Raw genomic sequence first — 26,158 nt, 5'->3', positions numbered from 1 at the left:
CTGAGTTAAATATTTCAGATTAAGTTCAAGATCCTTAGAATCAAATGTGTCTATGAGTTTCTCCATGAATGTAGCATATGTGCTAATCTGATTGTGACCCAAGGTCATTTGCCCATGGTGCCACCATTCATGGGCCACCCCCTCTAAATGCAAGGCTACATATTTGATTGCTTCATCTTCCATCATAGGACTTAACTAAAAGTATGTATCAAGTTTTTGCACCCAAGCTCTAGCAGTTGTTTTCCATGACCCATCAAAATATGGAAGAGGCATCTTACCAGTTGTTTTCCTCTGTAATTCATTGTTGTATCCCCGTTATCCTTTAGACCTATGCTTCATCCTGACATTCAAGTATTCTCTAAAAGTCATTGATGATCTAAATTCATCCCCTGACGATAACCAATCTTGATATATTTCTTCTTGAAGTTCTCTAATAGCAAGTTCTCTTTCTAGTAGTGGGTTCCTAGGAGTGAAGGTTGGCATGGACGGTCTTGTTGTTATAGATCCCTCAAGATGATTATTTACTGAATGATCCTCCCGACCACCATTTCCCCCTGCATTATTCTGGTTTTGGTTTGAATTTTGGGCCATAAACTAAGTCATCAAGTCAGTCGTGTGATTTACATTGTCCTACATATCCTATTAGCTTCTGATTAAAGCTGCTATAAGATTTCTAGTATTACCAATTCCCCCCATGTAATTATTCTATTCAAGAATTATTTCATTTGATTCGGTATGACTATCCTCAATATCAACCTATATAGATGTACTAGATGATTCTACTTGTATGTTTGGGCTTTTGTTTTGTCTAATTTGGTTACTCCGGAAGTTATAGGACCTTGTTTCATACTCATTTATTCATGTCTAACTTATGAGTTTCCTCAGGATGGTAGGAGGAAAGGCTCTAATACCAATGTAAAATTTCAAAATTCTATAATGAAAATTCTAGGCTTCTCGATCAATATTTAATGTAAATTCTATTAATTGCAGTAACATTATAACAAGTATACAGGCCAAACATTCTTACATAAGTTAATAAAATGGAGCATCTTAACAAGAAATATCAAATAGTTTATTAGCACTGAACTATTTATTAGCACCGCAAGATGTAAACAAGAGACACCTAATTGATCGGCTTGTATTAACTGGTTAATTCAAAGACATGATACACGAAGCTACCAATTGATCCTTCAGTTTGTAATTTGATACAACAACAAATAGGTATTGTTCTAGAAAATGGCACGACAACTAGTACTAGGCTTTGTTCCAGCACATGTATTCTTCCTCTATCAATGTGATAAGTTTGTACATGTACTATGATCTTCCGCACCATGGAACAATAAAAACTAATATTATGTCAGTATATTCCCGTGTATTCAACCCAATCTCGAAACTATTCCGGCTGAAGTCTAGAAACACTGAACTATTTATTAGCACCGCAAAATGTAAACAAGAGACACCTAATTGATCGGCTTGTATTAACTGGTTAATTCAAAGACATGATACACGAAGCTACCAATTGATCCTTCAGTTTGTAATTTGATACAACAACAAATAGGTATTGTTCTGGAAAATGGCACGACAACTAGTACTAGGCTTTGTTCCAGCATATGTATTCTTCCTCTATCAATGTGATAAGTTTGTACATGTACTATGATCTTCCGCACCATGGAACAATAAGAACTAATATTATGTCGAAGTATATTCCCGTGTATTCAACCCAATCTCGAAACTATTCCAGCTGAATGCTTATTGCCTCTTTTACGTGACGTGGCCTCCATATCAACTCTGAGATACTCCTGACTATATTTTGGCCTATAAAACAAACCCCCAATAGATTGTTTGCATATGGAAGGTAGAAAAACAATCTGCTAAATGAGACAAACTCACTATTTCTTCTAACGCCTCCATCTGTATACTCCACTAGGCCAATATTGGAAACTAATGAAAGGAGTCATTGTCAATTATTTCTTCACTCCATAGGTACTTCCAAATCGGTAACTTTGTATTTATTTTCCTATCTGTCCTTACTGAGCCCGAAAATTGACAATTTATTCAAGTTTTCTCCTATTCCCATCTCCAATTGATTATGGAAATTATTTATTAATAATAGTTAACTTGAGATCTATTTATTTATAATAATTAATTTATGAAATACTTTTAAATTAAATAATGACTACTTATATATGTTTTATGTCGTCTTTATAAAGACAACCCTGTAGCATCATTATAGCTTTTGGGGCCTATCATATATGTCATTCTCTCTATCACCTTTGTCAACTAACCTGTCTCAATCCTCAACTCAAACCAAGTCTCCATCTCTGTATCTATCACCATCTCAGGATCTATGAGAATCAACAAAAACATCTCGAGCGCTCTCACTACTACATCCCCAAGGCAGTGCTATCCATTGTACAACATTAGAAAGCTGTTGCAGCACACCTACCATCTAGTTCTGACCTACTGCCGAATCCCAGAATGTAGCCCAAATCTCTCTACCTACCTCGAAACCTGTGCCAGCATCCCTGTAACATATACTAGTTGAACCTCCTAGACTACCAACTCCATCATTGTCCAATGAACCGAACTGAATGTTAGGATAGCCATCTCTGGGTGGAGAAGTGCGACCTCTACGAGTATAATGCATACCAAACCTCCTATTACCATCCATAATGCTGAAAATCAAATCTCAAAATAATGCACTGATCAAATAGTCGACTAAGCCCAATTCCTACAGCAGGAAGCTGCTCTGATACCACTATAAAAACCTCCAAACGGCTACAACTAGGATTAATGCTATGTTTTGCCAAACACTTCACATGCTAGCTCTCATAACAGTACTACTCCATCATCAGATTAAGGAACAATTAAGATGATTGAACTTGCAAGGCCAACACTTAAGAGTGTGCACATTGCATCCCCTTGGTACCTAGACTTGTAACTGTACGGAAAAGACCGTACATGATGAGGAAAAACTACACAGCGAAGATGAATAAGGAAATACAGCAGATGCTTGGGAGAGAAATTATCTTTAAGGTGCAAACAAGCGAATGGGCATCTCTGATAGTGATATCACTATAGAAAGATGCCAACCAATTTAGAATTTGTGTTGACTTCCAACACCTCAATGTCGTCACCATAAAGGAATCCTTCACCATCCCATTTACAGATACAAACCTTGACGAGGTTGCAAGATATAAGATGTACTCATTCATGGATGGATTCTCTGGTTATAACAAGATATCTATCATAGAGGAGGATAAGTTGAAAATGACTTTTGTGGTGGAGGATGGAGTGTATGCATATAACTTAATACCCTTCAGTCTATGCAATGCACTAGCGACCTTTTAACAAATATATCCCAACTGGGATAAGTTCCATGTGCATGTGAACGCCTCAAACTTTGCAATTGGTGCAACTCTGGCATAGGTGTGTGATCATGGCTTTGACCACCCCATTTATTTTGCTAGAAGAATGTTGTCAAGGGTAGAGAAGAATCACAGTACGACATAGCAGGAGGCCCTCAAAATGGTTTACCCTATACAATAGTTCAAGCATTACCTATTGGTGACATCGTTCACATTTTACATGGACCACCAGACGTTGATGTACCCAACGAATAAACCAATCATACAAGCGAGGGTGAGCAAACGGCTGATGTTGCTACAAGAATTCACCTGACCAACTCTCTCAAATCATGTTGGGAGAGCCGTCAAAAGGAGTTAACGATGACTTCCCTGATGCACACTTATTTCACATTGTCGTCATACCAGAATGGTATAAGAGTATTGGAGATGACGATGACTTCCTTGACACACTTATTTCACAGTATCTATCAACCTCACAGTTTCCAAGGGACGTATCATCGAGTGAGTGGTAAAAGCTAGTACTTAGAAGTTGAACCTTCTTGTTGATCAATGGGTTGTTATACAAAATGGGACCCAACCAAGTACGAAGGAGATGTGTCATGGAGGAGGAAGTACAAAGTGTCCTAACAGAGTCATGTGAACAATCAGACATAGGCCAACTGAAGTGTCACCCGACCAAGAACTATTTCAGTGTCAAGGGTTGGATTTCATTGGACCTTTGAAAGCAAGCAGGATTCAAAGGCGTTGTTACATTGTGGTGGCGACAGAGTACCTAACCAAGTGGGTGTATGCATGGGCCTCGCCCGACAACTCAGTCGTGAGTACAGGGAAATTCATCTACAACCAAATCATTACAAGGTACAATATCCCCATACAATTGACCAGTGATAGAGGAGGCCACTTCGTGAACCATGTCATTTGGTTTCTCACAATAGAGTTTAAGATCTTTCATTCGTTATCAAGTCCATATTACCCAAAAGCTAATGGCCAAGCGAAAGCCGCAAACAAGATTTTGGTATCCATGATATATCGGTCATGTAGAGTAGATTTTGGACAAATTCCACTCCAATTGATGTTTGGACAGGAAGTTGTCATCCTAGTAGAGTTCATGATACCCAACCTCGGGATAACCATTGGAAATAGATCTGGGGATATGGAAAGCCTGTGGGAAATATTACACTTTAAATAAGTTGGACGAGCGAAGACTAATGCTGCAATGGACCACTAAGGTAGACAACAAAGACGCAAGGCATGGCATGACAAGCACATCAAACGAGTTGGGTTCACACCAGGACAACTGGTATTGAAATAGAATGGTCAAAATCAGATCAAGCCAAGAAAGTTTAAGGTGAAATAGATAGGGTTGCACCCAATCAAGGAAGTTGGTGACCATGGCACTATAAAATTATGGACACTGAATAGAGGGGAGATTCCTAGGTCCAAGTGAAAACCCTATAATGAAAGGCGAAAAAGACAGGTAGGGTGACCAGAGTTGAAAGACGCCACCACAAGAAACAACTTAGGAAATTATTATTTTTTTAAAGAAAAAGAAGACAAAGAATTGCCACCGTACGGTGATGCTCGTACGGCCAATGTGTGGGGCCAACAAGTAACCAAAACTCTTTGTACGACAAAGCCTTTTCCACACACAACAGAACCTTAATGTTGTACGATGAAGACGCCTATATCGTGCAGACTAAGGGACGATACCATGGATAAAAACACGATGTCATATAGGCATTTGAATACCATACGATAAGGAAGCTCGTTGGCTAGTACATCACAACAACTATAAGAGTCGCATACACTATCATAAAATCCAACTAGCAAAAAGAGACGTATATTGTCGTACGCCAACTGAAGATAACAGAAGAAATAAATTACAACTATGGGTAGTGTTGATGATGGTTTTGTTCCACTACAATAGGCCAAATCAAATGCTCAATGTTACAAGATGAAACACCAAACATTTAATTCTCTCTTGATATAAGGTCATCTCTCATGCTAAGTTTGCAAAGTAAGATCATGAAATGACTTCAAGGTACCTTCTATTGTGAATACTCGCATAGTGAAATAATGTAATTTGTTGGTTATCACAAAGGGACTTACAGTATTCATTTAATGGATTTACAAGAAGCCATAGCTAAAGATTTGGCTTTACAATGTGCAATGAAAATATAGTTCAACTTCTCCATTTCAACTCCAATATAAAATTCTAACATTTATTTCTACTTCTACTTCTACTATGAATGCAAGGAATCGTGGAAGAACTTGGACTCTACTAGATGTAATCTCACCAACAACTCCACCCACCTAGTGCAGGCTTCTATGGAACACTCAAATGGTTTTCTAATCAATATCTCCTCTCCAATCCCATCAAATGGATGCAAACTAAAGATTCAATATGAATTGATGTCAAGAACATTTAGTCATCGGCTTACCACACAAGGCACCCTTACCATCAACAAGAGACTAGTGGCCCGGATTTGTTCAAATCAAATAAGTAAACATCCGAAACAACTTCCATTCAACTAAACTAATTAAACATGAAAATAAATCTACTCCAAGAGAAAGATTGAGGAAACCATGCAACACTCCAAAGCAATAACAAGTAATTCACCATGAAGAACCAACAATGAATTATCAATTACTTTGACAAGTATTATAGCAACAACTTCATCCAGTCCCTCCCTTAGCTAGTCTACTCTACTCTACTCTAGCTCTCTAATCTCGCCTCCTTAACTCTAAGCTAATCACCTAAGTTCATCTAATCTATTACAAATGAAAAGGCCTTGGCCTTTTATAGTAGCTCAATTACAATGAAGGGCCAAGATTGATTCAAGATCAAGGGCCAGAATTTCTTCCCACAAACCCTAATTAGGGTTGCCAAATCTACAACCAAATACATGAAGGCACCAATTCATGGCCCAATGAGAAAACTACAATGATTTTTGATAGCCAATGAGAGAATAGGACACTTGGCATGATTTGATTGATTGTGCTTGAAGTAGAAATTTTCTAATTGAAGGAGAAATAATTGCCACCTCATCATTTACTTATCCCGTACTTGGAGTCTTGGCTTGAGAAGATGTTTGTTAAAATTGCATAAGTATCTCTTAATATTTGAGATCTCTTTTTCCTTTAAAATTTCCTCATGGACTCGAATCACTTGCAACTTCGTAAACCACTGAACTTGATCTTTCTTCATTCTCCTTGAATATGTCCTCATGTAGTTAGACCTTCTATGCTCTCTTGAATTTCCTCTTTATTTCAATTTGACTTTGCAAGTTAATAGCTTGAACATGAATCATTCCTTCTTACTTGAGTCCTTGGGATTGAGCCATCTTCTTGTACTATCTACCTAAAGTTTTGAGGTCCTGATCATAACCTTGCCCTCTAGCTTCTCCTTCTAGTGCCAATTCCTATTCACGTGACAAAGGCTATGTGTACCAACAATGCTTTGATTCTCTACGATGTTCCAAAATGAATTTTAATTTAGCCCTTCTCCTTCTTGAAATTACCTTGCAAAACAAAAGACAAAAAAATCTAGAAATAAAATCACATCGATAATAAACAAAATTCATCCCAATTTTAGTCACTTGGGAGTTAAAATTCATTTCTCTCACAACTCTCCAATCTGCCCATTCAATTTGTCTTGATGTAATTCAGATTTCCCTTTTTTAATCATCGAAAGCTAGGCATTTTAGTGGGTGATAACACCCAAATTTTTTATATTAATTACAAAATTAAAAGTGATAGCATCAAAAAAAAATGATTTCCATCCATGGGCTGCAAGAATAATTGATGGTGGGCAGTTCTAGAGATTATAGAGGATGAGAGTTGGCTGGTGGAAAATCCTTAGCTTCAGGAATTTCCATTGGTGGAAAATCCTGAGCGTCAAGAATTTCCCTTGGATAGGAGTTTCTCAAAATTTACCTCCTTTCAACATTCCTTGCTGATTCCTCGTTCTATTCTTGATCACAATGTTGCCCTCATGCCATAAATCAATTTTTAAGTGCCTTAGTGGATGGTGGAATTTGGGATAATTAATGTGGTGGAAATTCTTTATTGTCAGGAATTTCCCCATGATGGAAAATCCTTAGGATCGGAAATTTCTCTTGAATCCACTTTTGCCACTTAAACTCCTAGAACCTACCACTTTACCCATTATGCCCATTATTTCACTAATCTTGGATTTGCTACGCCTTAGCATGATCTTGCGTCGACTTTTGGGTTAATGAGGAGGGCAAAATCCTGAGCCCAGTGGCAAATCTTAAGCAACATGAATTTCTCCTGGGAGAACATCCTTAAGAGAATTATCATTTTTCCTCTCATTCTTTTAGTATTGGAATAATGAGTTTGCCACCATAATAAGGATCTCACAAAACACTTGCACCTCATTTTGATTAAAGGGGGAATCTTAAAATTTTGAGGAGAAATGAGGAGGGGAAAATCCTGACTGTCGAGAATTCCCCCCAAGCATGGTTTGTTCACAATCTTCTGCTATTTCTCAAACATGCAAACCTTTCTCACTCAAACTAAAGATCTACCCTCCCACTTGGACTTAGGCTATGAAAACACCTCAAAATGGCATGCCAAGACAAAAATTACTTCTCAGGGAGCCAAAATTGCTCAAACTCACCCTCAGACTTGAAGACTTGAAAATGTTACCAACCAAAACCGCCTGAGACAAAGGCCCCTAATTGCTAAAGCAAAAATAGGGGGTCCCCATTTGCAATAGGGCGATTGTGCCAAAACCACACAACAGATAGCTTCCATATGAACCAAAGGTAGTTGGAGAAGTGAGAAGGTTGAGTATAAAAGAGGATGTTCGACTAATTCCAAGAAGAAAACTCCATACGCAAGTCAAAGCAAAGAGAGTTCGAACAACTTAAAGAGTTGTACAGGGATGGCGACGACTTGTGGAAACTAAGGGACGAATTGCACTGAGAAAATGTTGCATGGATTTCATTGAAGAGTATCAAAAGAGGCTTCTAGCAGCTACCAGGAAGGATTTCATCAAAACATTCTGCCATTCAAAGGAGAAACTAGAGACAACACAACCAGCACAAGGAAGATCACCCACAATTTCGCACAACAAGAAGAATCAAAACACAACCACATACTATTTACACCATAAGCCAAAAGCAAAGGCATTCAATACAAGGGGGTGTACAAAGTCATCGAACAAGTTCCTATATGGCTCATAGAAGAAAATACAAAAAAATGCGGCCTTTCACGATGCACGTCAGGGAGGAAAGGAGAGCAAAACCCAATGGGTTTTTTCATCTTGTATAGAGTGAAATCAATTATTATGGATTCAGTAAGCAAGAGAAATTGGAAAGCCAAGATGCAAACACGGGCAAAGTAGTTCCACCATTAGCATGGATAAAAATGCCCAAGTGTTACCATCTAGAGTAACAATTGTAGGGAGAATAAATACTAGTTCCAGCAAAGGCAGGAAAAAGATAAGACAAAGTTCAAATGGCGTCGACTACTTCGAAGGATTTAGTCACACCACAAGCTTTGGCGTTTGACGGTTTGAACGGGTTGAAATGTCGAAAGTGGTGGCAAGATACACTTATCAATGATCTAATAAAGAGAAGTCTAAGGACTGCATAGGTGGAATGGGCAAATACAAATGCCCGTGCTTAGTATTAACTATTATGAAAGCGTGCTTAGAGTTACAATAGAGACCTTCGATAGGCATTCCAAAACAAGCACAGTATCATAGCTTGGGCAGGACTTGTGGGTTGCATTCATGGAATTAGAGTTTACACAGGTGTTTAGCATACCAATGCATAACAGCAAGAAGATTGACATGCCAGTGTAAAAGATGACAAGAGAAGCAAAAGAATTTTATAAAGATAGTATCTCAAGGCCCTACACCTGCTGAGATGGATTTAGTGGCGAAGGCATCTAAGGATCGAGGGATGATGAAGTCCATCCAAGAAGGATTATGGCATTGTATCATGGATGATGTTGTAAAGAACAGACTTATAGGGTTGAGATCGTGCTTCTGATATCACTCTTCCTTAGATAGTCTTGATAAATGGCCTGATGAATGGTACACTATATGACTAGGCTACATTGTTGGCAAAACGAATGTTTGAGTTCTTGACCTTGCAACATAAGATATTTAATATGCCACACCATGCCATCGGCCTGTTCTTGGATGCCACACGCACACAGATCCTAGTCAACCAACTAAAGGTGAGACCTGATCTCTTAACACCTAGCAAGCCACCCATCATGTACTGGAGGCACTAGGATACACCGACAATTCAAAAGGTAACCACAAGGTAGAAGTAGTGGAGGCAAGTTGTCTCAAGGTCAAAGTCCAAGGATGTGGACAGTTGATGGGAGGCAACATCTAGGAGTTTTAGTGACTCAAACAATGGGGATAGTTAGGTGGTCGAGGACAACCTTGTTGAGCCAGCAATTGTTGCAATCACCTCGACACCTGCAGCCACACGAGTCCAATTCACACAACTCTTATTATCAGACGCACACTTGACTCTAGCAATGTCAACAGGAATGGTAACCTCTGCGGCAATTTTAGCCTTTCGCCAAATCTGCATGCCAATGGGCATGACAACAGGGCTAGCAATGCCTTCGGCAACATAGATAGTTTCACCACCCTTTGTGGAGTTAGTTTTGTACCCCCAACCAAGTGCATATCAGTACCACCATCACCTTCAGTAGAGTTGACGATACCTACAATACCGCAGGAGGTTAGCAAGAGTGGACAAATGGAGTTACCTAGTGTTAAGCCACAGAGAGAAGAGCACAGATAGTCAGGGGCAAAGGAGAGAGCTGTGCACTAAGGTGGAGATAGTAGAGGAAGGTAAGATATCAAAGGAGGCAACACAAGTAAACTCATGGTTGAGCCACTATAATGTGGTATCGATAAGTTCGATTAAGAACACCCTCACCTCTCCAAGACACCACCCACCAGCGCCACAGGAGGTAGTTGATTTGGATGGTGAGAGCTCACAAACAAGACCTATGCCACCTATGCCCATAGAGTTGGAGCAAATAGACTTTGAGCCTACTCGAGAGCATGACAAGTTATTCCACAGAACCCACTCAGGAGATGCTAGTGATGGGAAGTGTAGAGCAAGGTCTCGCACAAGAGTCTAGTGGGAGAGGGTCTAGAGAGAGTGATTTCGAGCAGTACCTGTAGGAGATAATCACAGAAGCTAGGATGATGAGAACCTCATCTCAGTCACAGGCTCATGAGGAGGTGATACAGGAGTTAGAGAGGCTCTTGGCATTTATGAGAATTGAGTGCAACGAGGCATTCAGAGCATGTTGTGTGTATAAAGGGCGGCTTATCATAGTTCCTCACCATGATGGAGGACTAGGCACTCAAGAAGAAACCAGGAGAGAGACTCAGATGAGTGAATTACTTAGGGAAGCAAAGCAGGCCTTCAAGGAAGGCTATTACTCTTTACACCACTCTGAGCATATCTCATCCATACGCAAGACAGCTCGAATGGAGTTGGTGGCGAAGTTAGGGATGCTAACGAGAGATGTGGCACTTCGCTCCCCCTCGAAGGATATATATACACTCACTCAAATGGAAGAGGGCATTAGTGTCAATGGCATTATTAGTATCATTGGTATCATTGTTGTTGTGCTTATCACTTGATGTAAACATTGACTGATATGAATGGAATACATGGTTGTTCTATGATGTTGTATTACATTTACTTGCATTTGTTTAACTTTCATAAATAACATGCATTAAACTACCTGTACCGTAGGCAGTAAACAACATCATGCTAAGTGATTCTATGGTGAGCACTTGTGTTCATTTGCATTTACATTCATAGGAGTAGCCATGGGGGACCCACCCTCTAGGACTAGCCATGGTGGACATTACTACATAGCTCAAATATCAAGGATTTTTCCGTAACTGAGAGGAAGTGTTCATGTTATTGTGGCTATGCTCGGATTCCTTCAGGCCAACATAGATAACATAAAGGTTATGATAATATATATATATATATAGTGATATAGTAATTATATAGATAATTATTGATACTATATTATTATATAGTTATTGTGATAATATAATTATATTATAGTGATAGTATAATAATTATATTGATAATATATTATTATATTATATAGTATTATTATTGGGGTTACATAATTGGTAATATATATTAATATAATTATATTGGGCCATCTTGGAAGAGTGGTGACACTTGGTGAAGGGGCGCCACCAATTCTTAGTAATGAAATAACACAATATTATAGCATATAACATTATCTGCAATGCTCGGGGGAAACAACCACGTATTTATTGTCTATGGTTGGCAAAGCAAATCATTGCCCGTGGCTAAACAAGCATTTAAAACAACATAATATACTCTTCAATTTCAATGCAACATAACTAAAATTATCATGCTTGACATAAAAATCCATTTTAGAAAAAATAAATAGGAAGCATGAATTTCTGCTGAAGATCCCTAATAATAGAAAATATATAACATGACACTGCATGCTGTCACAGAAAGTTAAATAATGAAAAGGCACATCTTAAGCAAAATTATACTGCTTTATGCATCACACTAGAGAAAACTAAGAATGATTATAAATAAATACTTGCAAAGCCAATTATGCATGGATACTTGCAAAGCCAAGTATAGGGCAGACTCCTTAAAGGTCCATAAAGAACTAACTTCAACAAAGCTAACTAAATTTTCAAGAATTACGAAAAATATAAGTTCAATAACATCAATTAGAAAAGAATTCAGAAATTATCAAATTAAGCTATTTCCCTAGATTGCATTGGTTACAATCAGAAACCATATACTTTTTTTTCTTCTTTCAACAATTAAGAGACAACCCTATAGCAAATTCATTACATGCCTGTAATCCAAAGTTGCCATTTCCCAGAGGCAAGCAACCTAAAGATTTCAACTTTCCTTCAGAATTTAATTACTGCAGATATATGATGACATAAAATACATTTATAACACCAAATACAGTATTTGAATATTTTAAAGCTCAATATCTAAATGTATCTTGCACATGTAAATGAAAATAGATGGACCTTGAGATTTTTAGGGTAGAAAAATTGTTTGAGATTTAGCATGCTATTTCTCACACTGTCATTGATCTGAATTGTGCATATTCATTTGAGCAATCTCAGTAGTTAATATATAGCATCTTCAACACCAGGAATAAGCAGAATAATACTAAAAAACATTCAAAATTATATTTGTGCATATGAGTACACCCATATTTCAAACTTACTGGTAATCATGCCTACCCACCAGAGTGGCTCGTACAAATAAGAGTAGCCTCCAACACCTGTAACAATCTCCAACTGCATATAATCAGGATTACATAACTAATTACATGCAAAGCACTATAGCTATATGAGCTCCATTAATGCAATGTTCAGCATGCAGTATGAGTTTAACACAACTTACAAACATTTTAAGTACGAGTGATACCACCATTACCAGAGTCAGAAAATTATGTAGGGATTACAGGGAGAATTTGACAGTTGAAGATTTTAAAAACAAATGGAATGACTGCACTATATCACATGAAACAAAATAATGACTAAAAATAGTCAACTGACATATTTCATATTGTGTACAACTTCACCAATCATCCCATAAAATATGTGGCATTAAACCTTCGCTTGCCTGATTATATTCATATCAGAATCTGTGTCTTGTTTGTGATCATTATATTAATCAGCACCAAAATATTAACCTTAAATGTTCTATAATTATATTTTATTTTTGTAATTATTTAATCAATAAAAAGATGTGGGCGCCATCAAATTTCCGACCATCTTTTTTTTCATTTTTTTCTTTTTGAAAAATCAAACTAGGTACATAGTCCAGTGCGTGAAAGGCTGATCCATATTATTGGGCTCTGACCAAACTCTACCTAATCTAGAACACCTTCTAACCATGAAGAATAAATTAACTGTGGATTTACAAAAGCACAGGAATAGATCTCTAAAAGTTGAATAAAACCATAAACCCAAGGATTAAATTCAAGCAGTAAAATGCAGCACGAGAAAAAAAATGTTAATTTTGGAAATGTGAAGGATAGAACATATAGAGAGCTAAAACAGAAAGAAAAACATAAGGAAATGCATGTTTATCTTTATTGATCTTGAATTTTATTTTAACTGGGGACAGCACTTTACACACATGTTGATATAACTGGTCGTACAAGATTGCTTATCTTATAAAGTCATATTGATGCATATAGAATTGCATGATTTTATATGTACAAAGAGGATTTGACAATCTGTACATAAGCACTAATGCTACTTTTGGTTATTGTCTCTCCCTAGCGCTAGCAGTCAACAACAGTCAACAAAAAAGTGAAACAATCTAGCTGTTTGCATCAAGGATAATTATAATGTAATAGATAAGTACTATGGGTTTTTAACTGTGTTTATTCAAATTTCAAAGAAATACAGTTATTATCAATGACAACTCAAAATATGTAAGAAAATATTTTTTTCTTAAATCTACCATGCTCTGCTCTAAGAACCAGAAGATTATTAACAAATAGAGGACTAAGATCTGTAAAACTTGCAATGAAATTAACTACAGTTTCTTTTAATAATTATACGCATCCAACACAACAGATCAGGTTACCCTAGGTGAGACAAAACATAACAGCATTCTACATAACCATCACTATAATTGTGCATGGAGCCTGCATTAAAGAGACGGACAAGAAAAGAACAATACACTGATATGATTAATTTTTAATGCTTATTTACATAAAAGTACCATATATGTATAGACTATAAATCTTCATAAAATGATTCACATTTTTAACAGCTTGCAACCAACTTCCATTTTATCAACTTACTGTTATGATATACTACCTGTTGATGTGAATAAGATTTCATATCTACTAAGGTATTGTATCTAGCTACGTCCTAGTAGTGGACATAATCACATGACTAAAGTTGTCATTCTAGAAGTCTTAATTGTCAAGAAAAGATCTTACCATATCTTATCTTTATGACTCACTTACTTTTAGCTACCTGGTGATTTAATGTCTCATGTATTTTGGTCACTCTACGTCATGTATTGCATTTATAAGAAAGGCATCTTACTGTATATTTCATACTCAATCAATCAATGACCTCACAAAGGTTACTCACGGCAGCAGCTATCCACTTCCAGGTGTCCTCAGCAGCGGTACAGGACTTCCTCTTGTCCTGAGCTGCATCCAACAATCCTAGACTTCTCTGTGGCGAGGTGTGCCTACTTTGAGTGCCGGTGGTTGCCTCTGGCTCTTGTTTGTTTGTTGTTGGTTCTGCTTTACCCCAGGCACCGTCTGGTGTTCCTGTTGTTTGCTAGCTTCTCTTGTATTGTAGTGGCTGTCACTTAGACCCTCTTTGTGGCCTTTTGTTGGACATTAATAAAATTCTCTTATCCTATAATCTTATTTAGTATAATGAAGCAAGCTATTCTTGTCATTTTCTCTCTTACGTAAGTTGTTTTGGCCTAGCAGCTGATCCTCAAGTTGTTTGAGGAGTTTCCATTAACTCCTAAATGGTGTCAGAGCTTCAATGCTGCAGATTCCCTCCCAAATTTAGGAGACATCAAAAGGTTTGAAGAATTTGTCGGGTGCAGCTTGGGGTTTCCAGGACCTCACAGTTGAATCCAAGGCATCAAAGAAAGTCAGATGTGGCTTTTGTTTTGTCAAATTTCATTATATTTTGTCAGATCTGCAGAGGCTTCATGGAGGATTAAAGTTGACAAGTTTATAGGTAACTAAATTTTTTGGGCACTCTAGTCCAAAACTTACCATGCCTCTAATCCAAAAAGCCCAAAAACCTAAAAATCCTTAAATTTCACCACCTTTTTCCAAGGGCGCCATCAGATATTTTTTTCACAATTCATCAAAATCCATGACTGTATGGATCTGTACCTAGCTGTCACAAATAATACAACCTTCCATTGCAGCAAAATATCCCTGCATATTTTGGCGAATACACTTTTGGCTGACATTATCTGCAAACTTTTATGTCATCTCCTCCATCAACAATACTTCATATGGTCTGGACAATGATCAAATTGATTGTTTCGAGCCATCAATTGATGAGTACAAAATTGAAATTTATTGCATCAATTTTTTATTTTTTGGTTTTTAAAAATAAAACTTTGAAGTCTTGGACTATATTTTTGGTTGGTCATTTGAGTTTGGTTGCTAAGTGCCAAGCATTGTTTCTTATCACACCAGTTTATATCCATGATGAACTGCCAATTCAAGCCGCTAATCGCCCTGTCTCCCCACTAAGCAACCGCCCACAACCCACCCACCCATTACACAACCAACTGTGCTTTGGCAATAACTTTTCTAAAGATATCTGTATAAACTACAGTCATATGAGTGACCAGATTCCAGTGCCACATGCCTGTGATTGGAATCGAGTTACCTAGGGGGAGGAGGGGCTATATTTTTTTGCAGTAACTTTGGCAAACGGCAACGATTTTCGAAACTAAGATATTGCCAGTTGTGATGAGCAGCGAGAACCATTCATGCCTGTTTCTCATGATGTACAGTCGTGATGTAGTCGCAATGAGCAGTGAGGACCATTCAGGAAGATCGGTGGAAACAACAGTTTGGGAGAAGTTCCAAATACACCTCCACAGAGCAAGCCTTTTCTACTAAATCCTTTCAGAAGGCTAAGGGCAAGTCTCATTCACAACAGTCTTCTCAGCAGAAGTCCGCTACTCTAGCATCAGAAGGCTCCAAGAAGAAGATTCAATGCAACTACTGCCACAAGTATGGTCACATGAATGTTGAATGTCAAAAATGCTTAGCTGCCCTATCTAAGCAATCTGGTTTGCAGCCCAAAGCAAACAGTGCAAAGCACACTGAGAAGACAGAATGTAATGTCCCCTCTTTAGTTCGACATGGCATTGATCATGGATTTGCCTATTCCAGACTCTCGTAGGCAAATGGTGTGGAAAGAGAGTCAATTCTGCGGATCAGATAGTCATATCTTGCTCTTGAAGAAGTGTTAAGAGGTTATATTTTATCATTATGTGATATTGGGGCCCACATGTTATAATTTTAATTTGAGTTGCACTTTTTATTTTATAAAATTACTTTATTATAAAAAGTGCATTATAATGAGAAATTATAAAGGATGTTTCTAGAAGTTCTAGCAACTTCTTAGAAAAGTGAATAAATAGAGGGCTGGGCCTCTCATTTGGACATGCTTGGATTGGAGAACTCTTCTACTTCTTCATTGTGAAGACATTTGTGGACTTTGGATCTGCAAATTATTCGATCTTTGGGAACGAATCACTCCCTTGGATTGGCGACTTTGAGGGTGTGAAATATCACCTGAATTGTTGCATAATTGGAGTTGGTATTCAGCCATCTCATTGGAGCTTATTGAGAATTCGTGGTTAGGGTTTGTTTTTGGTTGGAATAAGGATTTCAGATTTGCCCTATCATTGGAGAAGCATTTGACAAGAGTTTGAAGACAAAATAAGTGCATTTTCAGAATTGGCAAAGCAGGGTTCGAAACCACATAATTGCTCATATCTCCTCAACCCCTTGGAGTTATTTTTTATGTTTTTACAGGGTTACTACCTAACCCTAGGCGCCCATTTTCCTTACATTTGGGGGTCCCAAAATCCTAATATTATTTTATTTCAGCAGCCGTACAGGTACGGCCTGGTACGGCCCTGCTAGTTTGGGCAGCAGCAGCAAATTAAGGATAGTTTGGGGGTGCGGTTGGAGGTCTTCATCAACGATCTACAGCAAAACGTGGTGTTCTTCCATAGTTCTTCAAACCAGGTTCTTGCATTCTGAAATATATGTCAATTTTTGGGTAAATTTGTTGTCATACAGTCATTGTAATAATCAGACCAGAATTGGGAATAAAATAATTTCAGAATTTATGGCATTGTAATTGAAATATAGTTCAATGGCTTTATATATATTGTAATTCTGTGATTATATTCTGAAAGTATCAAATCTGAAATTACCATATTCTGAATATTGTTACTGTTACACGCCAAGTGTTTGACAAAATTCCTAAGTTCAGTTTGAGGGTTTCTGTGGCCTTTATAGAGAGGGTCATTACACAGAATCTGTCTTTTACACCTTCATGTCTAAAAGACCAGTAGATCATGTAATGCAACACAACACTACTAAAGGAAGGTCCCATAAGAGAAAAAATAACCACCAATAGAACTAGCATAAGGAAGAAAGGATTAGAATTTTCAAATTTGAGATAGTTTTTTCTTTTTCACGATAGAATATTGCCAACAGCACACAACGTAAAATAACACAGCAAATTGGATATATAAAGGTCCCTTGTATTCCATCAGACTTTAGGAATTGACTAAATTCAACATCTCCTCCAGCCAAGCAGGCTGAAACATGGAACAGAAGCATTATCCAGTTTCACTTGGCAGCTACTTTTCGAATTGTATGATCGCCAAAACTATGATCAGTCAGTAGAGGATTTTGGAATTCCCTTGCCACTGAGAAGATACTAAGTTATAAATCATTAGCTTTTTGATAAGCTGGAAAACTAAATACTTGTCATTGAATGCTCATCTTACACTCAATCAGACTGTTACATCTTACACTTAATCAGACTGATAGTTAGTAGACAATTTCCTTCTACCTACAAATTTCACCAGCTGGGCAATATTTCAAATTCCTTGTTTGATAAGCTCTGTTATTCAATAACTTCAACATTTGTATAAAACACCATCAAAATAAATTGGCAAGAGGCTTTCATTTAGCCTGCAACGTTCAATATCTTGGTGAAGGATCAGATTCCTTGATTGTTAAGCAGTTTAATTCAGGTACATCAATGTTCATATGAAACTAGACCAGAGTAAAACTTATGGCTACTTCCCATTGACCAAAATACATTGGCCTGCTCAGCAATAGCTCAAATTCCTTACCAATACACAGCAATCTTAGTAACATTGATATTCATTTGCAACTCATAATCAATCATACAATGTATTAGCACAATTCATCAAGTTAGGAAACAGAATTCTAACATAAATAAAGAAACAGCATTGGACTGCCTGTCCTAACTCTCTGTGCAGGAATACAAATGAATAGAATGACAAACAGAAGCTGTTATAACCCCAACCGGTTATAGACCTGACAAGCACTAATATCCTTCACAATTCATTTGTTTGAAATTTCGTCAAACACTTGGCAAGCAAGTTCATGACCGATTATGTCTATTATCACAACTTGTAATTGAAACTCTCCTCTTTGTGTTGTCAAAGAATAAATGCATTCAAAACTAGTAATGAAATAAGGGTCCTTAATAATTCATTCACCAAATTGAAATGTGAATAAATGTCAAACTATGCCAATTCAATTTTATTGATTTCATACATAGGAAAGAAACTATAACAAAATATCTTAGAACCTGGAATTAATGCTGCTAGTGCTGGCTATTAAATGTCAGAAGACCAAAAATGAGATCAGCACCAACCATATGAGTTAAATCTGCATCTACAGTCCACCCTCAACACTTGCAATTATAAGGAACAAGACCAAGTGCAGCAGAGTCAGGTTCCAATCACTACCATGATTCACACTGATCACAAATAACACCTTAAAGCTCCCCCGAATGGGCAGAAGTAAGCATCTGCAACCCACCAAGTAAAATGCAGCTCCCAGGTCATGCTGCGTGAGCTTCCAGAAGGCTCGTGGCTTCCTTGATATCAGATGCAGGCCTCCTGAAACTTAACATGGGCCTTCCCAATTAAAACGCGGGCCTGTAAAGTCTCAAGCCACTGCCATATATGTAACAGCAACCTTTCACAATTCAAATCGAACCCCCAGGACAGAAAACGCAGGGGTTTATGATGTAACCGCAGCCAATATATAACCTTCACCATTTTATCTCGAAAATCAGATAATACCCTAGTTACTGGATTCATACCTGGGAGACCAGATTTGGGTCCAGATCAGATCCGATTGGGATCAATGCCCGGATTCGTGTTGATCCAAGCAGGATCCTTGTTTAACACAGTGGATTCGTTCGGATTAGCAAGCCCGCAAATCCGTACAAATCTACTTTGTAAAACAAGGGTCCTGCCTAGATTGGCACACACATCAGGCCCAAATCTTCAAGGATCCAACACAAATCCAAGTGAATCCTAGAGGATCCAGTGCGAATCTGCAAGGCTCCACGGGCTGGCCAAGGTTTTAAATGGGTCCAGCTTATTTAATGGCTTTTTTAATATTGTTTCTGCGTCCTAACCCTAAAACGACCCTAATATTCAACATCCAAGTACGTTACATCGTTACACCTCACATTTGCTTTCTATTTCGCTCTCTCATTGTATACTTCTCTTTTTTTTTAATATATAATACATGTATATATACATGAATACTTACGAATCATAATAGGAAAAAAAAATCGCAAATCCACGGATTCGATTCGCATGCCTGAATCGTATTCAAGTCCCAAATCCGCAACTAAGGATAATACCCTTGCTCAAATTGACTTCTCGATTACAATGGAAACAAATGAGAAGCAACCTCGAATTGCTCTTCAAACTTGATCACTTTTCAGCAAACCAAGGAATGCTTCCAACTGAAGTAATCACAGCTTCAGGAAGACATTAATACTTCCTAGAATATAATCCACAATACCCCAGTCGTGGATTAAATGCACAACTCAGCTTCAAAACCCTACCTCAGCAAGGGAATTGAAAACACCAAACTCTAAAACCCTCACAAAGACAATGGAAAGCAACTAGACAATTGGATGCTTTTCTCTCCAAATGGGCTCAGAATTATAACACAATGTGGCACTCAACTTCTTCACACTTTTCACTTAAGAAGCACAACACCACTTTATAACATTAAATAACTTAAATAATAATCAATGCATCATTCATTAATTAATAAACATGAAAACTCAAGAAATAACTCCATCAAATGCAGGTGATAACCAACTGCAAGTGCTACCAACTGCACTACCAAATATGGCAAATGCCCAAAATAGCTACAACTGAGACCCTCAAACCTCAATGCCAGCTTACGAGGGCCACGACGATGAACTAGCCTAGCCAATTGCAGACACCTGCTAAAAATGGGGACATTACAAAAGCAAAGTATAAATCACTCGTGTGACAATACCTGAGAATGGACAGATTTGGCAACAAAGGGTGATTTAATTATCATTAATGAGCGACTACAGGTGTCATCATGGGGGCATAGAGTTATAGCATGTTTCTAAATTAATATTTGCAAATTTGTAGGTTTGTTAAAGTTTGTATAGGTGGCCTGTTAATGGGCCTTTGATCGTTAAACCTCAAAAGTTGAAAGATAGCAGGATAGTGTAGTCACCTCCAGGGGATGGGTGGATCAAAATCAATTTTGATGGAGCTTCAAACGATAATCTGGGACCGTCTCGGATAGGATTTGTTGTTGGTGACATCCAAAGGAACATCCTAGCTATTCAAGCTCAAAGGATAGCGAATAGAATAAACCAATGAAGCAAAAATCTCCAAAAAATGGCCATAAATTGCAATTAATCTTGAATTGGGGTTGCTCCCAATTTTTTCCCCCAAAGAAATTGCCAAAAATCGGTCAAGAAAGTCAACAAATTTTGGCCTGAAAAATTGCGTTTAATCATTAGAAAATTGCAATTAATCATTTGAAGATGTGTGAAAATTTGCTTCCAAGAAAACCTAAACGATGCGAACGAAAATCTTCTTTTTCTATTTAAAATCGTTGAGCGACCTCTAAATGACGTATATGCAGTTGTCTTGGGAGTCTATTGTAAACAAAGATTAAATCATTTGTTTTCCTAATGCAGGAGCATCTTGGGTATAAGAGCAATCTTGCATCACCCAAAAATATTTCCTTTTTGTTTCTTGAATAAGGGTTGTCTCAGTGTAGAGATGTTGTTTCTAGAAGCTTGCTACTTAGTAAGTCAGTCATACGAACTTGGAATGCCCTAATTTCAAAGGTCGATGTTCATCTTGAATATATCAATCTACCAATGAGGCTCAGTGCCATATCATGAGTATTCGTGGATTTATTGCAAATTTTTGGTGTACAATTTTGGTATAAAAACTTCAGGCTCACTGTTGAAGGCCTGAACCTGCCAGAATGAGACCGGAAAACTCGATAGATGGGCGCTTGCACAAATTCGAGCCTGTAGATCAGAAGTTGAGGATTCAAAAAAGTGGTTATAATTGCCAATCATAGCAACTATTAGAAAGTTATGTCCTTCTGAAGTTGGGCCAACCAAAACTTCCAAAATAAATGTCAAAGGTGTATTTGGACGACTCTATATGTATTGTTAAGGTCTGTCAGCCCTAGGTATTAAGTTTGAGCATCTAGAACCTTCCTAGCGACATAAAATTGCCTTTTTAAGAAATGCTTGTACATTGTCTAGGATAGCTCTAGGTGATAGTTCACAGCTTTGTCTTGCAGATTATTGTAATGAAGGCACCCATGTGGGTTAGCATATTGTAATTTTGAATTATATAATTCCACATTTGTGACGATAATAAAAAGCCCATATTTTGTTCTCACAAATTGTTGCTATTTCTTTGTTTTTGTTACATGTTTAAGGTATTAAGGGGAGCACCCTTCATCAAGTGGTATCAAAGCAGGAGTTCCTGAGTGTGTAAACAGATCGCCAACTATGAAGCAATTGCATTGAGACCATGATTTGGGCTCAGCGTGTAGATAGATCCTCGATTATGAGGCAGTTTACAATAGGGTTTCACAGAAACGCGAAAATGTCTCCATGAAGAGAGCATAGTGTAAGAGTTGTAGGTGTCACACCTGAGGGTTTTAGAGCCCTCCAAAGACAGATGCAAGCATTGGAAGAAAAAATGCGCAGAGGAATAAATCTTGTCATAAGAGATGAAAGCGAGGATGAGGACGAAGAAGGAAATGTTGTAGTAGAGGTAGAAGAGAGGCAGAGGCTTTTTAAGGCCATCTCCAAGATTGGAAAAAGACCTATGTTTGAGGTTCCCACATTTTCGGGAAATCTTAACCCAGAGGAGCTGATCAATTGGATCAATGAATTGGAGGAATACTTTGAGTATGAAGACATTGAGGATCTTAATAGGGTCAAGTTTGCGAAGGCGAAACTGAAGGAACATGCGAAGTCTGGTGGCAAGAGATTTAGTTGGAGTGAAATAGAAGAGGAAATGACAAAATCACCAAATGGGACCGGATGTGTTACATCCCAAATTTTCACTAAGTTTTAAAATTGCTCATAGCCATAGGATTTAACGAATTTTTCTTTCATGATCATGTGAAGTAGGTAGTTATTTATATCCGTTGTATTAACTATTAATTAAGATGGTCGTTAACCATTATTTTCTATATGATGTTTAGCAGTTACTTGATTTTGGAATTATGGTTACTAATTTAAAGTCTTTTAAATGTTTATATGAAAATTATTATGGAATTGTTATTATGGTGAAAGTGTTTCACAGGCGATTGCAGGAGAGGATGAAGTGGGGAAGCATTGCTAAACAGGATCATCGGAATGGGATACTTGCTTAGTCCAGTCAACAGGATTGACAGGTATGACCTTAAACTTTTTTGGTAATGACCTAACGACTTGAACACAGGATACATCTGTGGGACCGCATGAGCTATTAAATAAATAATTTAAGAAACATAAAATAATTTAATTAAAATATAAAATGTACCTCAAAGAATTTTAAATGATCTTTCACCATATTATTATAATATATATATATATATATATATGATATAAAAATGAAGTGGCACCATTATATTATTTTCTTATAATAAAATGATGTCACCTCACTAATATATTTACATGAATGTATATAAATATAAATTATAATAATATTCGAATTATAACCTTCCAACTCTTTTTCCATCTTTATTCTTTCCTTGTTTATAACCAATTAAACACTTGGCGTATTAAATTGACAAATATTCTTTAAGTTACGGAAGCCAAAGAGTCTCCTTAGACCTTTTTATATCTTGAGTCGGGTGAGAAAGACGAGAACTCTCATTCCCGATTTCTTTTTAAATTGCATTCTTCCTTGCTTAATTATGGCTCCCTTCTTAATCGATTTCTGCTACACATATATCGTATATCTGCAAGACCATAGAATCATTTCCCATTCATAAGCAACGCCATTCTAATACTCTGTCGTATATGTTTTGTTCATACTGAGGATTAAGTATTTATGCACTTCGGTTACGTCTACAACAACTGCAGAAGAGCTGATTACAAAACGACTTGCAAAACTTTAGAACAGATCCAAATTTATATCAGGTCATGTCATAATCATTCCAGTTCATGTTATTCCCATGTTTTTAGTTTTTTTGCAAATCGATTTCCACAGCTGCAACTATAGTTTATCCTCATTTATAACTAAATAACTCTAGGGAGTTGCTTCCCAATAAGCATAGTCAAGTGTCTATAGCATGGATTCATAAACTATTTTTGCCATTAGACTTTAAAGTCGGATGATAATTATTTATGCAAGTTTCTTTCTTTTAAAGAATATAATCATGTAATCACAGATTGTGAAATGCTAGAAGTTTATAATATTCATAAATTAATAAAAGTTGGATGCTCTGAAACTCTAAACACCTAGGACTCACCGGCTGTTTAGCCACGGAAAAGGTGAAGAGGTGAGATGAAATCCTACAAAGATAAAGAAAGTGAAATCGGACTTGATATTTTTTCAGAATCAATTAAATAAATCTTACTTAACAGCTCATGCTCGTCCCTAATAATGTAACATGTTGTCAAGTTGAGCATTAGTGATCTGGTAGTTGAACCCATCAGAATTCCTTGGCCAAGGTAGTTTAAAGGCATGTTTTCCATCTAATGATCACTTGATGTCAGTGGTGCTAGTTATACAAACATGTTCATTTCGTAACTGAGCGGACATTCTAAACACCAGGATGCTCAGGTGGTTGGACTAAGAACATCCCAAGCCCGATCCCGAAGTAGGGAGGGTCTTTCTAATTGAATATACTGTGTAGGGATAAGTATGGTCCAAGGTTGGGAGGTTAAGCCTATGTCAATGCTTCTCCTCTTACCAAAAGCCGAGGCTTGCACAACCAACTAAAGACCCTCCAGATGATACTTGTATGTTTCTTTTCTTCTTTTCCTGATAAGCATTTACTTACTTGTATGTAGAAAGATAGTTAATCAATAACTTAGTTATTTCAATTAATCATAGACATGGTTATTTTCAGTTAATCATTAATACAATTATTTTCAGTTGATTGTTAATCTAATTATTTCAGTTGATCATAAATACAGTTATCATCAGTTAATCATTAATCTAGTTGTTTCAGATGATCATGGATACAGTTATTTTCAATTAATCGTTAAACTAGTTATTTTCAAATGATCATTGATATGGTTATGGTTATTTCAGTTAATTGTTAAAACAGTTAATGTCATATGAAAAAGATTTCAGTTATCTATTCAATGAATGTTGGAAATCTTTATATAAAGTATCTTTGATTTTTATATGAAAAACCATTTGTTATAGGATGACAACTAAATTGAAGAGACAATTCATTCTCGTGGATTATGAGTTGGATCTGCTAAACAAAATGCAAGAGTTGAAACAAGTGGGAAGATCTATTCAAGAGAATACTGAAGAGTTCTACCAAATTCTCATTAAAACCGGCTATACAAAAGTTGACAAGGAGAAGGTTGTCAGTTATCATAATGGGTTAAGGCCAAGCATTCGGGAGGAGCTGAGTCTGGTTCGAATGACCAGTATTGAGGAGGCATACCAGTTTGCCCTAAGAGTTGAGGAGAAAATGAGCAAAAAGTTCGATAACAAGAATAGTGGAAGAGGTCGCAATGGAAGATCCGGCAGACGTTCTTTTGGAGGTCGAAATGATGATCAAAAGAACAAGGATGAGGCGAGCAGTAGCATTCAGAACCAGAGGGGAAACAATTCCAATCGTTTCCATGACCAGAACAATAGAGATCAGAGAGGAAGAGGAAGAGGAAGAGGAACAGTGCAAGGATTTCGAAGAGGGGAAAAAGGGCATAGAGCATTTGAATATTCTCAGCACCAAGGAAGGACAAATTGGAGAACAGAAGGCCAAGCCAGAGTTTGTGCATGTTGATGAAGATGTCAAATCATCCAATTCAAAAGATGTTGAAAGAGGAGTCCTAGGTAATAACAAAGTCTTATTGAGTGGAGAGAATGAACCTGATCAAAGGAGGAGTTTGTTTCACACTAGGTGCAAATGTGAAGATAATTGTTGTGATGTGATCATTGATGGTGGGAACACTGACAATATGGTGTCAGAAAAGATGGTTACAAAGTTGAAGCTAAAGAGGCAAAAACACCCACATCCATACCGTATTGCTTGGGTGCAAGATGACCACAAGGTCATGTTCAATGAGCAATGTTCAGTGAAGTCAAGATTGGAAGCTACCAGGATGAGGTTTTGTGTGATATCATACCTATGGACATATGTCATATGTTGTTGGATAGGCCGTGGCAATTTGACAGGCATGTTGTACATGACGGGTGAGCAATACCTACACTCTGACAAAGGATGGAGTGAAACATAAGTTGAAGTCGTTGAAAGAGAAAGAAGAAAATGTATGTAGTGCTGCCAAAATATATTTTGTTGCTGGAAAGGAGTTTCTCCAAGGTATGAAGCATGAGCATATGTGTCGTATTGTAATCCCAAAAGATGGTAAAGAAGAAGTGGCAGAGGTACCTATAGAAGTTGCAGATTTGTTGGGAGAGTTTTCTGATATTGTCTCAAATAATGTA

At 37.3% G+C, this 26,158-nt stretch overlaps 1 protein-coding gene across 4 annotated transcripts in view; it reads right to left on the bottom strand.

The window, feature by feature from the left end:
- The window catches only part of LOC149533426 (putative magnesium transporter NIPA4), a 162,555-nt gene that overhangs the window by 119,147 nt on the left and 17,250 nt on the right, over positions 1 to 26,158 (bottom strand). For 2 of the 4 annotated variants that reach the window (XM_089802943.1, XM_089802944.1), the window contains exon 2: positions 12,639 to 12,695. In XM_089802943.1, the coding sequence (XP_089659069.1) occupies positions 12,639 to 12,695 (57 nt within the window). The remainder of the gene's footprint in view (positions 1 to 12,638; positions 12,696 to 26,158) is intronic. The other 2 variants (XM_089802946.1, XM_089802945.1) reach the window with 1 other exon arrangement.

The sequence above is a fragment of the Cupressus sempervirens genome, chromosome 10 (genome assembly GCF_028749045.1).
Source record: "Cupressus sempervirens isolate cs-2001-9-10 chromosome 10, ASM2874904v1, whole genome shotgun sequence".
NCBI classification, from domain to species: Eukaryota; Viridiplantae; Streptophyta; class Pinopsida; order Cupressales; family Cupressaceae; genus Cupressus; species Cupressus sempervirens.
This window is presented reverse-complemented; position numbering and strand designations above follow the sequence as displayed.